General features: G+C 41.2%; 2 protein-coding genes across 7 annotated transcripts in view; one reads left to right on the top strand and one right to left on the bottom strand.

The window, feature by feature from the left end:
• The window catches only part of LOC110840254 (putative E3 ubiquitin-protein ligase sinah), a 516,698-nt gene that overhangs the window by 31,456 nt on the left and 468,397 nt on the right, over positions 1 to 16,845 (bottom strand). The window contains exon 5 of one of the 5 annotated variants that reach the window (XM_087348274.1): positions 171 to 340. The exons of the other annotated variants lie outside the window; for them this stretch is intronic. Coding sequence (XP_087204400.1) covers positions 328 to 340 — 13 coding nt within the window. The 3' untranslated portion in view covers positions 171 to 327. Of the gene's footprint in view, positions 1 to 170; positions 341 to 16,845 lie in introns of those variants that run through there. 5 annotated transcript variants of the gene reach the window in all.
• LOC110840259 (uncharacterized) overlaps positions 1 to 16,845 on the top strand; it is a 341,537-nt gene that overhangs the window by 264,212 nt on the left and 60,480 nt on the right. For both annotated transcript variants that reach the window (XM_087348182.1, XM_022085154.2), the window contains one exon: positions 6,440 to 6,507. The gene's annotated coding sequence lies outside the window, so the exon portion shown is untranslated. The remainder of the gene's footprint in view (positions 1 to 6,439; positions 6,508 to 16,845) is intronic.

Below are 16,845 nucleotides of genomic sequence, written 5' to 3'. Positions count from 1 at the left end.
GTGTTGAACCATCGGATTATGGCACCAGATTTCGTCTTTTCTCGCGATAATGTTATAGCCAATACCGAGGCAAAATAAATTGTCATTTCTACCAGACATTGTTATATTCAGTGTATTATCTGGACCATCATTGGAAACAAGATAAAATTTTTACATAATTTCAAGCTGCAGCTTCCCTCTCCCTTGAGACCAGAGAGCGTGAGTGACGTTTGTAATCTCTGGTGTTAAAATAATACGGTCCGCTCTGCTTCCGTTCGTTCACACGTGGCGCTGACGTCGTTTCTTCCTTCAACGTCTTTCGTCAGTACCATCATTAATTCCTGTTTCTCACATCGCGATTCTAAAAGGACAGAAAAAAACAACAACAACAAACAATGTTGGAGTCTTAGGAGTTTGTAAAAACTGCACTGGAATCTTACATCTTCTTATGTTACAGCTGAACATTTGTTGCGAGGCTTTGCTGGATTGTAACTTATTTGGCATGAACAGGGCTTGTACGCCGAGGAAGATTTATTATTCATAAATGTTGAGGAGTGACAAAGGAAATACTGAGACGGAGTTGTGTTATAACGGTCATTTATCCTTCACCGTTTGATTTCAATGAACTAAACAGTTAAAAAAAGAGGCAGGACTTGCATTTATGTTAGTGCAGAAATAAGCAGATGGTTCTGTTAAGCGACCCTGTGACTTGACTGCTTGAACAAAGGAAATTGAATTGTCCGTCTTTTCGCAAGTTTATCGTCACTTAGCTTGATCAAATCAAGGAGGACAAGATGGGCGAGACAAGTACGAAGCACATGGCAAGGTTTTGGTCGACAAACCGGAAGGAAAAATACCATTGCGAAGATCTGAGCTTAAATTGGCAATAGTAATTATGAGAGATACTAAAAATACAATGTGACGTGGAGTCACGTGGCACAAAACAGGTTCCAGTGACGAGTCGACGATTTTGAACCTTAATGTTCCATAAAAGGCGGAGAATTGCTTTACTAGCTTGTGGAGAAGGAATCTGGCTCTATGGAGATAAACCAGGAGGCCTGCATATACGCCGATGGATGGTTGGGAGTACATGTCAAGTAGTGTTATGGTTGATTCCAATCAAGTCAGTGTTGCAACTCCTGTCACCATGTCAACTTGACAAATGAATCCTGCTGCTTCTTGTCGTTTTGTTTGTGTCTAATGGAAAGAGCTTTCCTTTCCTTGCAGTTGCTCCGGTCCAAATCCGGACATCTCAAGGACACATTCGTCTGGCTCTCGTTTCTTCCTTCTTCCCGTTTCTCGTCTTTTCTTCTTTTTATTCGTTTCCTCCCTTTTTATGTCTTTATTTAATCTCTTTTTGCTTTATTTAATTTGTTTCTTTTTGTTTGGCTGCTTCATCGTGTATTTCTTTTTTCCAATTCTGTTTCTTTGAGGTGGATGTCTTCTGGGTTGTAGCCCCGTGCAGTCTGGTAAACTTTTACAGACGTTTCAGAGGTTCTTGTTGCCTCCATACTCACCGCAGAGAGAGAGAGAGAGAGAGAGAGAGCCTGAAACCCCTCAGAGTTAAATAGTGCCCCCCCCCCCCGCCCCGCCAATTTATAAAAACGCTGAGTTCTGTGAAGACGTGACATGAAGACATATGGGAGAGTGGAGGTTTAGGCCAGCGTAAAACATACGTTAACGTGGAGGTATTCAGTTAGAATTGATAAGAAACTGTACTCCTACAAGAAAAACTGCAAGTGCTTTGTAAACGTTGAAGGTATGAATAAACAGAAATGTGGTCACTCTTCTGGAATATACGATTGATGGAGTAGCTTGTAAAAATGGATGATGAATGGTGGGAGAAGTCTTAAAGACGAAGGGCGCTGTGTTGCAATACTAGTTTGAAGGATATGTTGAAATTGTTAAACGAAATGAATCTAAGCGCATTCAACTTTTCAGTTGTCGGAACGATAAAATCTCTTCACCAGGCTGATTTTAAAAATTGTCATTTTTGTTTCGAAACATGTCTATGGCAGGATGTTTGGCACTGAATGGTCTACGAGGCGCGTCCACAAATTAAGTTTCCCACTCGTCCCACAGCTAGCAAACCTTATATTGAGCGAAGCGACTGTGCGTACGTGATAGAGCAATGACGTAGCATGGCGCATGCACTAACGGTACTTCCCGCGTTCTCACAGTAGCATCGTTGCAGCTGTTGAAGATGGAGGTTCTTATTCCAGCTCCCGCCGACTGTGAAGTGCGGTCAGTGATAACGCTAGGCCGCACACGGCTCGACGGACAGCAAGTCTCCTGCAGGAGTTCAGCTGGGAGGTGTTTAATCATTCACCCTACAGCCCGGACCTCGCTCCCAGTGATTTCCATCTTTTCCTACACCTCAAGAAATTCCTGTCCGGTCAGCGTCAGCGTTTTGAGAATGACAGAGAGACGGAGATGGTTGTCACACAGTGGTTTCAATCCCAGGCGGCAGACTTCTACGACACAGGTATTCAAAAGTTGGTCCCACGGTATGACAAATGTCTCAATTCCGGTGGCGAATATGTTGAAAAATAGCTGGACACTTGCTGTATCTGTTGCAATAAACATTTCCATGAAATTGTGTTTTGTTTCTGTAAACGGCCCCAGGGAAACTTACTTTGAGGACGCGCCTCGTATTATAGCTTGTGCGAAATATTAGACTGGACAGAGGTCCTTAGAATAGAGTCTCTATCCAGCCCGTAAACTCGTTAAGAAATTCATTGCCTTTTATGAAACCAGGAGGTTCATTGCCTTGTTTCATGTCCACGCTGAACATCAGCTTGCAGTGTTTGCCAAAACTCTGGATAATTTTCAACATTCGATCCGTCTGCGAAAATCCAAGGACAAGTTTTGCTGTTAAGTATCAGCCATAAATCGAAACGTACTGCAGTGATTTCAACGCGCGGCAGCGCTGCGTGGACGGTGCATTGGTGATCCAGGAACATTGTTATTCCCCTCACGGGTCCCCCTCCCCATTCTCTTTTTTATTTCACATGCTGTGTACGTGAAGCAGCTTCTGGTCTTGTCTACGATACTGAAGGCGAGCGAGTACACACACCATACAAACAAAACACTGATGTTCTTCTGTGAATTTCAATTTCGATTCCCTGGTACTGCAGTACGCTATTTGTCAGAGTTCCTTATTTACTATGTAACAAGAAATGAAGTGGGCGACGTAATGAGGCCTGCTTTACTTTAAGACCGGGGTTCAATTCTCGGTAGGGGTAGCAAACTAGTTCTAGGGTCTTTCCACCTCCGTATTCAGTAAGTACCAGGAACTCTTTCCACCGACAGGGTAGTAAGGACATTGAATCTGTCAACTCATCGCTCTCTAGTGCGGAGGATAAGGTGGAGCTATACCTCCACACCACCATACATGAAACATCAATAACTATGCATTTTCCTGGAAAAAGGACCTAAGATAATAATTATATATATCTATGACCTAAACTAATCATTGCCATTTTTACTTGGTATTATGAAATGTTTGTAGCGAATAAGCGTCTTTAAATGACCAGAGGTTACACAAATAAATATGAGTTTATGTTGAGTTTTAGAATTAGGGTTTGTGCCGTTTCGAAAATCTGATGTGTTGGAATGAACCGACTGTATTTGTGATGGGAACGTGCGAATGTGATTTCATTTTTCTTCGTCGGTTTAAATTTGTTGGTCGTAAAGTAGAAAAAGATATAAATGAAAATAAAAGAGGCTTAACGCAAAAAAAAAAAAACACACACTTCACAGATAAAATAGAAAATCATGAAACAGGTAGGCAGCAGCAGACCCATTATGTCAATCCTACCTTCCATGTTTTGGCGCCATTTGGCGTCTAGACATACAGTCTTCCTCTTAGACGTGTTTGTTTGTTTGTTATGTTCCAGTCCTACAGTTCTTTTCCAGCGTTCCTTCTAGTTAAAATTCTCGCCTTTTAATGATTATCATGTGCCTCATGCTATGAAGGAGATATCGAAGAAGAACAAGAAAGAGACGGATGAAGAGACAGAGAGTAGTTTCAGGAGGCAGGAGACATTTCAGTAATGAGAACTTGATGGGAAAGAAATGTAGCATGCGTGAAGAAGATCAGAAATGTAAGACTTGAGGTTCTCACAGCGGTGAGTATGAAGATTTCTGTCTTCTGGGTTGTTGCGCTGTGTAGTCTGGCCCTGATGACGGAGGCAGTATGACCTCTGAAACGTTGGTAAACATCGACCAGACTACACAGCGCAACAACCCAGAAGACAGAAATCTTCATACTCATCGCCCTGATGACGGAGGCAGTATGACCTCTGAAACGTTGGTTAACATCGACCAGACTACACAGCGCAACAACCCAGAAGACAGAAATCTTCAGACTCATCGCCCTGATGATGGAGGCAGTATGACCTCTGAAACGTTGGTAAACATCGACCAGACTACACAGCGCAACAACCCAGAAGACAGAAATCTTCATACTCATCGCCCTGATGACGGAGGCAGTATGACATCTGAAACGTTGGTAAACATCGACCAGACTACACAGCGCAATAACCCAGAAGACGGATATCTTCAAGATCAGAAATGCATATAAAGTATTAGTCGGAAACCTGGAGGCACGAGATCATTTGGAAGACTACATGTAGACGGCAGAATGTTGTTAAAATATCTCAGGGAACTAGAATGGAATCAATGGTATAGGCCTGTGTGGGCTTGATAATTAAGTTTCGGATTCCATAAGAGGTGTGGTACTTTTGACCAGATGAATGGTTCCTTACGTTGAGTTTAATTGTTCCTACATAATCACTTGTTCACCGTCTTTATCACAGCAGCTCTGCACTGGACAATATATCACGAGACAGAACGTGTCAGATGATATTCTCTCAATGTATTTCAGTTGCTCCCATTTTTAATATTATCCTACTAACTGTGGTTTGGTTTCGAGAGTGCTATTTTTTATTAAGTGTTCCAACCGTATGGCTTACTTGTCGAATTAACTGGGATCACGGGACAGTGTTATTTGAATCATATAAATTACAAAACTTCCTTTTTATTTTAATTAGTATTTTGCTCTGAAACACCTTAAATATATCTTCATCCACCAGAGTAGAAAGTTTAAGATCCATACAGAACCAGAGATAAACTTCTAGTTTTATAATGTTGTTGTTGTTGTTGTTCTGGGGTTTAGCGCCGTGCAGACTCGTCGAGAGTTGCCAGCTTTGTTACTTGTTCCTTTTTTTCCGGTGTAGATTAACATTGCCACATTTTCCAAGAATTTATTACTATTGCTTATATAATAATACATCATAATATCTCGTTATTTTTCTATCTTCCTCACCATTGCACATGCGCGGAGTTCTAGAAGATGGCGTTGTGACGTAATAATAACATGCATAGGGTCACGAAATGTGTGAGGTCACTCCGATAAGGTCACTTGTTTTCCTTCTTACCGTATCGTAGAATTGAGACGGGTTCCTGGAAATTTGAAAAATCCTGTTTCTCCCAACAAATGTGGCTGTAGAATTTTGATCGCATTACATACCAGTGTTTTTCTAACTGTGTTTGTCATATTTCTGAAGTAGTTTCAAGTTTTCAGCACATGAACCGTCGAAGTTGACTGGAATAAATCTATTTTTACTGCTGACAATGTATTGCACCATTATCTTTTGTAAAACTTAATTGGAAGTATAAAATTTGTAAACTTTCTTCATGCAATAAGCAAACTGTGAAAACACCTTCGCAGCGATTGAAACCAGATTTCTACCGAACGCACCAGAGGTGATTAACTCTGAAACGTCGGCCAGTTTCTATCAGACTGGACAGCGCAACATCCTAATTACATCGCGAGTTCTTCTGCCAAGTGGTAACTGTAAATTATCTGTTTCATATATTAAATTTGAGGTTCTCAAGACGATGAAGCTTTTTTTTTTAATAGAAAACCGATATGAACACCAAATTTCTGTATCTGCCGGTATCTTCACGTTTTAAATAAGATACACGAACATAGATACAACAATATAAGTCCCGGGGTTTTCCGTATAGATGGCTTTAAATTGTTCATGGTCATTTGTTCAAAAGCATATTTCTGACGATCTGCTGGAATCTGAGTGATAATACTCATGTCAGTCTGAGGTCACGGACAGGTCAACTCCATATCAAGGTCACGACAATATCAGTCGGACGGTTTGCCTAATAGAATCCTTTAAAATTTACAAGGTCATTCGAGTCACTCCTAGTCCCGCTTTGTCACTAATATATTTAATATATATATATAATTGAAGACAATGAAGTATACAGCAGCTGCGGTAATGATGAATCGAGTGATGTCAGAAAGCGATGGTCTTTGAGGCGTGGAAGAATTTTAAGAGGACCTAAGAGTTGTGAAGAAGATAAAATATCTAATACTCTCTGCAGTGTTAATTTTTCTAGTGATCTGTAGTGTAGTAAAATCGACTTTCCTTTGTTACAGACCGTGACGATATTTTATTTGGAGTGTACTGTACGCTGCCTGCCGCCATTCCTTCCATCAATCTTCTGGTAAGTGACTCGATCCGAGGTTCTAATTCACAAAGTTCAGCGGCCAAAAACGCTGGAACGCAGTATACCCCGGAGAAAGGTAATCGATTTGCCATTGGGTAGAAAACTTCTTGGTGTCTCAGAGCCGGTTTGGTCACATTGATGGGTGGTGAGAGATAAACTCTGCCCGGAATCAAAGCCTGGTCCGTCTACTATGTTGTAAGGATGTCGCGGGTGGATCTTTACGATTCTGAGGTTCAATAGGGAGGACTGAGTGTGAAGTCGGAAAACGTATGGTCAAATCTTTTATGACATTTATGCAGTAAACGTGGTCGGGGGGGGGGGGGGGGTGAGAATTTCAGTCGCTCAAGCAAAGCTAAGCCACCTTTATATTGTCACTGTTTTTTCCTGCTGTACCTTAAGTTTTAATATAGTAAAAGCGAAGACAGGGTTGTCCTTAACTGATTTAAAGCTTTAATGTTTGTCCATGTTTCTGGGCACCACAACAACGAGACGTACAAACAATTGGATTTAAGAAGATTGCTGTTTTGTGACTTCCATCGACTTGTGGTCTGGTAGACGTTTCTCGATGTTACAGAGGTTTTTGTTAGGGCGATTGGCGTGAGTTAACTCTGTGCCCAGTTGAGATTTGGTAGTCTTGTAGCCGAAACAGTATGGATGTCCGGTCCAAGGGCTGTGACGCATGGCAACATCTTGAACCGTCATCTGTCTGAGCTTGCCGGTGCTTTGTTATGAAAAGGAAGACAAGAGTCTAGTTGCCTCTCCCGTCAATACAAGCAGCTAGAATGGTTACCATAAAACTTGAGTTGACTACAGAAGCGGTTTGTAAGTTTCACACAACGAGATCGTACTTAAATGAGAGTCTCGGAAGACAGTCTGCGTAATGATGTCTATGGAAGTCTGGCTTGTGACGTCATATGAGCTTGTAAGTGCATGCCACGAATTAGGGCAACCGGAGATGCATATAAAACATTGTCAAAAATCCTCAGGTGACCTGGACATAGTAGAGAGGAGATAACATTAAAATTGATCTAAGACAAATACGATGTGAGGATGTGGACTTGGTTGAAATGGCTCGTGGTCCAACGGTGAACTTTTGAAAGCACGGTGATGAGACTTCGCGTTCCTTAAAAGCCGAAAGTTACCAATCCACCAGGGCAAGTATCACGTGACTTCCTTTGTAGCTCCAGTGCAGGTAGCTCTTATTTGTATCGTGTCCCCTCTGTAAGCAGCCACCTGTCGTGGTCCAGTAGGGTGCAGAAAGGTCGCTGTTGGGTAAGGTCCTATAATTGCCATGCAGCTGTACACCTGCAGAAGACGTTATGGCCTGTCTTTACGAATCGCCCCCTCGAATTGTACCCTGCCCAGAAACCTGATAATCCACATTGTGTTTTTCTAAAAGTTTTTAAAACGTGTCTCTGTCATTACAATAAGCTAGTATCCGACACTATTTTACGCACTTTTACTTTCTTGGATGAAAATTTCAGGTCATGAAAAAAAAAAAAACAAATTTTTAGGAGGTATTAGTTGTAATTAGCAAAAGTACTTTCAAATGAATTATGGTCTTCTGGGTTGTAGCACTGCAACCCAGATGACAACCATCATTCCTGATAAACCTGTCGTTTGAAACTGCCTATACGACAAGGCGAGATAAATCAGGAGATCACAATCTGCGTGAAGATGAGTGTTCTGAAATGTTTATCGAAGTGCTTGCTGCTTCGTTCATCATCTTCTGAAACGCTGGTAAATTTCTACCGGACCACAAGGCGCAACATCGTAGAAGACAACATCATGTAATTAGTTTTGCTCTCAGTTTGAATCTCTTGGAAAATATGAACGAAGAAATAGGTTTTTGCGTCATAATTCATTTCCGGGACTTTAGAACGTGAAGAGTTTTCGCTAAGAGTGTAGCGACCTCTTTGAACAGAGTTTCGAAAGAGATATCTAAATAACCACATGCCTGAAATATGTGTAAGCCACATTTCTCTTTTCGTAATGCATGTCTGAATTTCTCGGTTGCTGCATGAAACACTAGGCCATTATCCTAACAACACTTCAGTTAAGATTTGTGTATCTGATAAGAGGCAATTTCGTAGAAAAAATAAGCAAAACACGGCGATTAAAACAAGAAACATATGTAATGCGTTAGTTGATAGACAAGTTAATTGTGTTTGGGGAATTAGAGACCGGAGATTGATTCAGGTGATAGCAGAATGACCTTTTGTGGTGTATGGTCATGACACTCGGCGTGCTCATGAGTTTACACACATTCGCTATAGAGTTCAGTGCAAGCGGTCAACACGAACTTAAAATATTAGTTGCACTTATATGTACCGAGATTGCGTGGCGCTATATAGCTTCACACGTGTGCTGTGGCCAGGCGATTAGAATATGTTATATATTTTACAATAATCGAAACTGGATGATGGTAAGCAGCGTCCTCTTCTGAAAGTCGCAATATTGAGGTTGGCAACACTGAACTTTCTTGTAGTTATTTTCATTTGTAAGACTTGAGGTTCTCACAGCGGTGAGTATGAAGATTTCTGTCTTCTGGGTTGTTGCGCTGTGTAGTCTGGTCGATGTTAACCAAAGTTTCAGAGGTCATACTGCCTCCGTCATCAGAGTATGAAGATTTCTGTCTTCTGGGTTGTTGCGCTGTGTAGTCTGGTCGATGTTAACCAACGTTTCTGAGGTCATACTGCCACCCTGATGACGGAGGCAGTATGACCTCAGAAACGTTGGTTAACATCGACCAGACTACACGGCGCAACAACCCAGAAGACGGAAATCTTCTTATTTTCATTTGTTCCAATCAAAGTCAGAATGACAAACTCCTTCCACCTCGTTTTCAGTTCATTAGTCATTCTGACATTGTACCCTCTGTGTCTTCTGTGGTTGAAGAAGCATCGTTATGTCGCCAAATAATCATTCGGTCTAGACATTTGCAGCGGACAGCCGAAAGTGTTTTGTTTAAAATGTAGCAAATAATTTCCACAATACACGAACCAGCTTCACTACCTGATCGCACCCCACGATAAGATTTTCATGCTTGTCCATTTTTTTTTATCGACAGTACAAATCATTTCCTTCCTGTTTCCTTCCTGCAGGATCTTTTCCGCGTGTCTGTTATCATCCCTTAAAAATCAGCTATACCACCCCCAGTGGCACGCGATTTGTAACATACTGAGCACTCGCCTCTCCACCCTCTTTCCAAACAAGTGTCTTCTTTCCACGGTCGTGGAAACGTAAAAACGCCCTAATTACACGAAACACCGATAATTATCGCTTGTGTTCCAGGCGTTACCTGTAATAATGAACAAGGAAATTGATATTTGTTTTAAATATTGTATCCTACATTTTTCGAAGTATTGTTGTAGACATGTGCATTTTTATTCTCATTTTGTAGGCTGTACGTTTTTTTTTCGTGTTGTGTCTTACACCGCAGTGAAAATTACATATGCCGAGGCCAATCATCAGGTATCTCGACGTACAAGCAAGTTAATTGAGCTCGTGTTTCGTTCGTATTTATTGCTTATTTGTGATTCTAGGGCTTTTCTAGATTCTAGAGGCTACTCGTTCATAAACGTTTATTTAATCGCCAATCAGAAATTCATAAAGAGTTATAAATCTATAAAAATCTTCTCGGGTAATCAGCCGCGTTAAATGGTTACCGTAGTAAACCGACGTTTCGGGAACAAACTCTGTCCCCGAAACGTCGATTTACTGCGGTAACCAGTTAACGCGGCTGATTACCCGAGAAGATTTTATTGATTATACTCGCCGCGAAAGTCTCGAATCTTATAAGTTATGAACCTCTATATAATTATTTCCACAAGGAAATAAAGGAGGAAGGTGGTCTTCGGGGTTTCGGCGCGTCATAGGCTCGTGGGTTGATGCCAGCGTTTTGGATAACAACAACAGCATCCTTACCTCCTTGAAAACATCTAATCTTACAAGGAGCAGGAGGCTTGATAAAATGAAATTTAGGGGGATGTCCCCTGTACGTTCTATTGGTATTGTACTTACGCGCACGTCAAATTTCACCATTCCTTCTCTTTTTAATACTCGTGCACCTCCAAATAATGAACTGTTTAATGCATGGATGGGTGATTTATGGATGAATAAACTGATATCCTCAATTAGACTAATAAGACATTTGCAGATTAAAATTGGAAGTCATACATAGCTCATTGATTTTTTTTTTTTGTAATTACAGACAGCTGTTGTCTTGGAAACCAGGCCGTCGATATTTTATTGTAAGCAGCAACCCCCAACAAGCCATGCGAAAGAGACTGTGGTCATCCCGACAACTCTGTTTTATACTACCCCCCCCCCCCCCCCCAAACCCCACCCCAACTAACTCAGCAGCGGAAAGTACTTGGCTCTTCCAGGCAATTATTTGCTCTCATGCCCGTGGCGTGTAAACTTCGTGATGATGATGATGATGATTCTGTAATAGGAATGACAGCGAGGTACGCCAAGTATCAGGGAAATTAAATCAAAGAGTTTGAGATTCGTGGCGCATGTAACACGCGTGGGGGGAGAAATACATGCGAATTGTAGGTCCGGAAACTTGGGAACAGACAACTTCTTTGAACACACAGGCATAGGTGGGAGGAATATATTAAAATGGATATTACAGAAATAAGGTGTGAAATACTGAAGACTTCGAATCCGCGGATGAGTGATGTTATGACTTTCACTTCGTATTCGAGAGGTCTGGGGTTGAGCTCTAGGGCTCGTAGACCGACCAACCTTTATGTACTTTTTCCTCAGTCACTCCAGGCAAACATCAGAATGGTATCTTGAGTGATGAAAATATTTCAGATTAATTTGTCTTTGTTCATGACGTTCGATGGTAAAATTCCTATAGTCTCGGCTGCTGACATCGTCTTTAAATAAATGATATAAAAGTTAATTGTATTCAGACGACTTTTCGAGTTCTTTAATTAAACGTAGGTAACTTCATGGTGATCAAAGTTAAGAATATGATATGATATGAGTCAGATGGGGTAACGGGGGTGTAGCGGCCGGAGCAAGAAGCTGCTTAGGTCCTCATTACCTCAATTTCTATACGATTTTATATCTTGAGTTTCAAAACAGGCATAATTTTTCTTTTACTGTCATAGCTTGTCGTCGGTTCCCACCTGTAATCAGATGATGCACGGCTGGACCACATTCGAAACAAGTACCTTGCGATGATTTGAAGAGAATTAATTCGTAGTTTGTTCTCCTCGCCTCTATCAGGGATGAGGATCATGTGGACGCGGCGTGTATCGCACGTGACGGAGATAATGATTGCATACAAAATTTTTGTAGGGAATTTTGAAGGGAAGAGACTTACTTGGGCGTAAAGACGTATTAAGCAAACAGTGTGGGAAGGTGTGGATTTTAATGTATTTGACTCAGGTAGGGACCATTGGCCGACTGTAGTAAACACGGCACTGAACTTTCGTTGTTTAATTTTGTGAATAGTTAAACGTAATATCAGTTTCTGTACTCCATGAAGTTACTTTGGTTTGGGAGAATCTAAGCATAAATAAATAATGCTTGTGGCTTGCACGCCACTGAGCGACGCCTGGCGTCAGTTTATCGGACTGGAAGTTGTGGCCACTAGAGTCTGCTAACGACACAGCCCTCGGCTATTTAAATGGGAACGCAGCGCATCAGTCAATTTTATATTTTTCGTTATGACGTAGTCAAAAGGATTGCTTACTGACATTGTGGACAGGGATCATTGCTCAGCTGAAAGCAGGAGAAATAGTGGCATAACTAACTCTTACACTTCGACCATCAAAGTCCGTGACTGGCTATAAGACATTGAAACGACAAGATAATATGGGCAGGGAACTGAAAGGATGTGGAAAATACGGGACTTGGTCTATTTAAAGGTTTTATTCCGGAATAAATTTGAAGGGACTGAGGTAAACCAAGAAACCCTCTGTGAAAAAAGGCGGTTAACCGCCTGAAAGTCGAATGTTTTTCATGTAAGTTGATGCTCAACAAATCTGGTCGTCAGGACATCGTGATTTTCAGATTTATCTCAGTCGCTTCAGGCATATTTCTGGGTAGTAAGTTTTTGTAAACGGTATCAAACATTACTTCCATATCTTTTCCAGTTATGCGTTTAGTTGGATATTTTTGTAACTCATGTAACTGAAACAGGGATTTGTAACGCGTGCCGTCTTAAGTGTACGGCTCTAATCATGTAAAACGTTTAGACGAAGAATAATACTGAACAATATTTGTAGGTGACGCACCAAAGTTTATATTTCCCCGCAATTATGCGGCAACTTCTCTGACACCTTTGTTTTGCGGGCTAGCATAAGCGAAGCTTTTACAAAGATTTTTTTTTAAATCTACGGCAACGATGTTTTCACGTTGCTAATTCATTTTTAATTTTAAAGCAACTCATGAATTCATTACATCACGTCAGAAGGTGTGTGTGCCCCCATAATTTTCGTACCAGTTTTCGTTTTTACGTGGAACTCTGAAATTAATTTTGTGACATTTAAGGCCAACTTTTTTCTTCAGATTTCGTAATTCGGTGAAAGCTATATCAATGAACATGGCGGCAGTACTGACCTCTAAGATGGGAATAGAGTACGAAAGGTTAAAAGGAATAAAAGAGGGTCTAGGTGGTCAAATCACGAAACAAATCATCGCCCGTTGAATTTCAACGGATCATTTCCACTATTTTATAAAATATTGAACGTAATATTATTATAAGTTATCATATTACTTTATGTACTGGCATACGGAATGGTTCAAGAGTCTCCAACACCTGGTAAGGACCCATGGTAAACCAAATGGTTACAGTTTATAGGGTTGTGATGAAGGTCACGCGGTCTCGTGCAACGTCACGTATGCCACCTGTGACGTGGGTGTGCAAATCATATTCAGCAAAAAAGATAAGGATCATTATAGTGGTGTTTGCTACTCGGACGGGATTTCAGTTTTATAAATTTAACCCTCGTACAATAATAACAAGACTTGCGTGCCTTATGCCACTCTAGCTCTCCCCACGTATAAATAGATCCTGCGATATGATGAGTGATTCTCAACGAATCATTGAACAATAATTTGTCGTCCCGTTATTCTGAATGTGTTATATTTCATTATAAAGTGTTCAAGGTTCATATCCCTCTAATGCACGCGAGATGGCGACATTACCCCATTTTTTTTTTGCTAAGAGTCTTGTGGTGCTGCTATACACACGCAAATATTATTTTCTCGTTCTGATTGAACCTCGGAGGCCGTTCTAATGGAATGGCAAAACACTGAAAGCAATCATGGTTTATGTAAATGGACGCTGAAATATATAACAGACAGTTCATGGCGTAGGAACAACTTACCTCATCATTGTCGTAAACTAAATGTATTTTTTTTTTGTATCTTAAGTGCGTCATGTTTGTGTTGGATCAAATACATATACTGTGAAAATAAATATATGTATTAAATGTATTTTGTTATTAAAAAGTAACGGGTCATGTATCCTCGTATTTGGATACTGTAAAACTGTAGTTTGTTCTTTTCCAAATATGAAAACTCTCTTGAGTTACCGTGGAAACGAAAGAAGACTATATACTTTTAAATATAATACTCATGAGGTGATATTATTGCGTCATATTGTGATGATTATAATTGTTTATTTTAAAAGTCTAATCACAATAAAATATTTATTAAATATTAAAATATTATTACTATAATTAACATTTAATATTTAAAATATTTAAAATATATTAAAATATATTAAAATGATTCTCTTTCTATCGAAATGTTCGATTTACAATTAGAGCATCATCATTTTCACGACATGTTTCGGTTTTCAATGAACCACCTTCAGGTGTATAATCGATATAAATTTAAATGTAATATTTTAAATGCAATCCTTCGTCAGATGTCCATTAAATATCGGAAAGTTATCCTCTTCTAGATCAATTGTACTTTAATATTTAATAAATATTTTATTGTGATTAGACGGTTAAAATAAACAAATATAATACTCGTAAAACGAATAAATTAATAAATGGAGACAGGCAGGAAAATAGAATGGGGGGGGGGGGGCAGTTCTTGGCCTATTTTAAGGCGATACTCCGCACCGGAGTTCACTTTCCGTACTGGTTCTGTTTGTTGTTCGTGATAATATCTTGCGTCCACACCTGAGAACTGCTACAGCTGGTCATGCTTCCATTTGGATCAAAGTCCTTGTAGCCTACGTGTATAACTGCAGACGGTTATCAGAGCGCTGAGTCCCGCTATCTATTCCCGGAACACCAAGAGGGCGTGTCGGCCTATCTGGAAGATATCGGTTACTCCATGCAAGGGCGAAGGAACCCTTTGCCCGCTCTTGTCACGTTCCGTTTTATTGTCTTATGTCGAACACCAGCACGAATAAAGTTTGGTTCTATGAAGTACTTCGTCCATTTCGCCGTCACGTCTGCAGCATCTTTGTTACAGTTTGTGCACCGTCTGTCACAAACGTGAGGGTGAGTTCTGCACTCCAAAAAAGATGGAAACGTTCGTATCAGCGTAGGTCTGGAGAAACTTGATTTTCGGCTAGTTAATGAAGACGCAAATGTGCCTTGTGACTGACGTATGTGGTGATTGGGACACTTCGGTTCGAGTCAACTCACGGAGAATAACATGGGTAGGACACGTAGCTCGCATGAGGGATATCAAAACGATTGCAGTATTTTCGCTGGTTAATCTGTAAGGAAGCGGCAGATTGGGAGTCCAGAGATGATATTATTAAAATGGATCAAAGAATAGTGTATTAGGTTGTGCACTGTATTCAGCTGGCTCAGGATAGAATCCAGTGGAGGGATGTTGTGAAGACGGCGATGAACGGCCTGTAAAATGCGGGGAAATTGTAACTTGACTGAGCGACTGTCAGCTTCTTAAAAAGGACTCTGGCTCCGTGGAGTTACGGTTCATTAATTCCTCATTTAGAAAGTTTTCTTTTCGTGCGTGTTTGTCACTACTTTACCGTTTGAGGGCGTCGTAGTTTCGAAAAGCGGAAACAGAAGGCACATGGCTTAATGCTCCCACTGTATGACCCTGCGGTCAAGGTTCTGGGTCCTGAGGAACGTAACTTAACCGGACGACCTTCAACCGTCGGCTAGATGCGCGTTCTTCCACCTGTCTTGTCGTCACTTCCGCCGACAGAGAGACAAGCAAAGATGTCACGCAAGGAAGTAGAACAGGTGCGCTCCAGTGATTTAATTTTGGAAGGTTTCCTGACCTCACATCCTTCATGGGCCACTTTTACAAGCAGAGGTGTGATTTATGACGGACTCCGCTTAGCGTAATAAATAGTTGAGTTGAGCAGCTGAAGGATAAAATTATCGCTTTTGTGGAACCTGAAAGTTCATTGCAGTGTCCGCAGGATGTACTATCTCCTGGACCAGTTCCACCAAGTACACATCCCAACACTCCATCAATTTTTAATATTATCCTCCCGTCTGCACCAAGTGATTCCGACTGACCCTGGGAAGTGTCCTGCGTCACGCAGCTCATGACGTCCTGTTACCTGCATTGCCAATGACGCGAACTGAGAGATACACGCAAGATGGGACCAAGTGGGGCTCCAGAATGGAGGAAGGTCCTCGTTCTTTCTTTTCCCTCCTTTCTCGCTCTTGCTGCCTTGCCACTTTCTTCCGTGTCCTCTTCTATTTTCCTTCCTTCTTTCCTTGTTCCTCTACTTCGCCCTACGTTCTTAATCGTTGCATCTTGTTTGCCATCTCCTTTTTGTCTTGTATCTACTCTCGTATTTCTAACTTGCCTTCTCTCATTCTTCACCTGCGTTCACCAATTCCTTTCCTTCTTCGTTCCTCCTCTGTTCCGCTGCACTGTCCTTTGACACTGCTTCAAGGCTGTCATCGCTTGTACTCGTTCCGGTATAAAAGTGCAGGGTGCAGTATGGAGCCACGCCCAAAGACCTTGTGGCATGTCGAGCAACAGTGGCCTTAGGAACGTCCTTCAAGTAAGCCATCTACTGAACACATTACAAATAATTTTACAAAAATTTCTCGTAAACAGCCTGCCACAGAAACCAACACTCAGTAAAGACGAACGAGAAACTTGGGAGTTAAAACTCCCTAGATTCTATACTTCGGCAATGGATGGAGGCGAGTGATTAGGTCCACGCTTCGGCCGCTCTTTGCCCTTGGACAGAGAGAGACCAGTTCCCACTGGATGGGAGACTGGACGGGTCCTTGACCTGTTCTGAATAAGGTGGCGAAAAGAAAAACTTTTGCCGTTCGCAGGAATCGAAACCCGTCCGTCGTGCATGCAGCCAGTACTTTGAGTTATCCTGGTTTGTAGTTTGTACGTAAA

This window comes from Zootermopsis nevadensis, unplaced genomic scaffold (assembly GCF_977971745.1).
Source record: "Zootermopsis nevadensis isolate Lab colony 2312 unplaced genomic scaffold, Znev_1.0 Znev_ptg000012l, whole genome shotgun sequence".
Taxonomy (NCBI): Eukaryota; Metazoa; Arthropoda; class Insecta; order Blattodea; family Termopsidae; genus Zootermopsis; species Zootermopsis nevadensis.
Note: the sequence above shows the minus strand (reverse complement) of the source record. Positions and strands in the feature narration are given on the sequence as shown.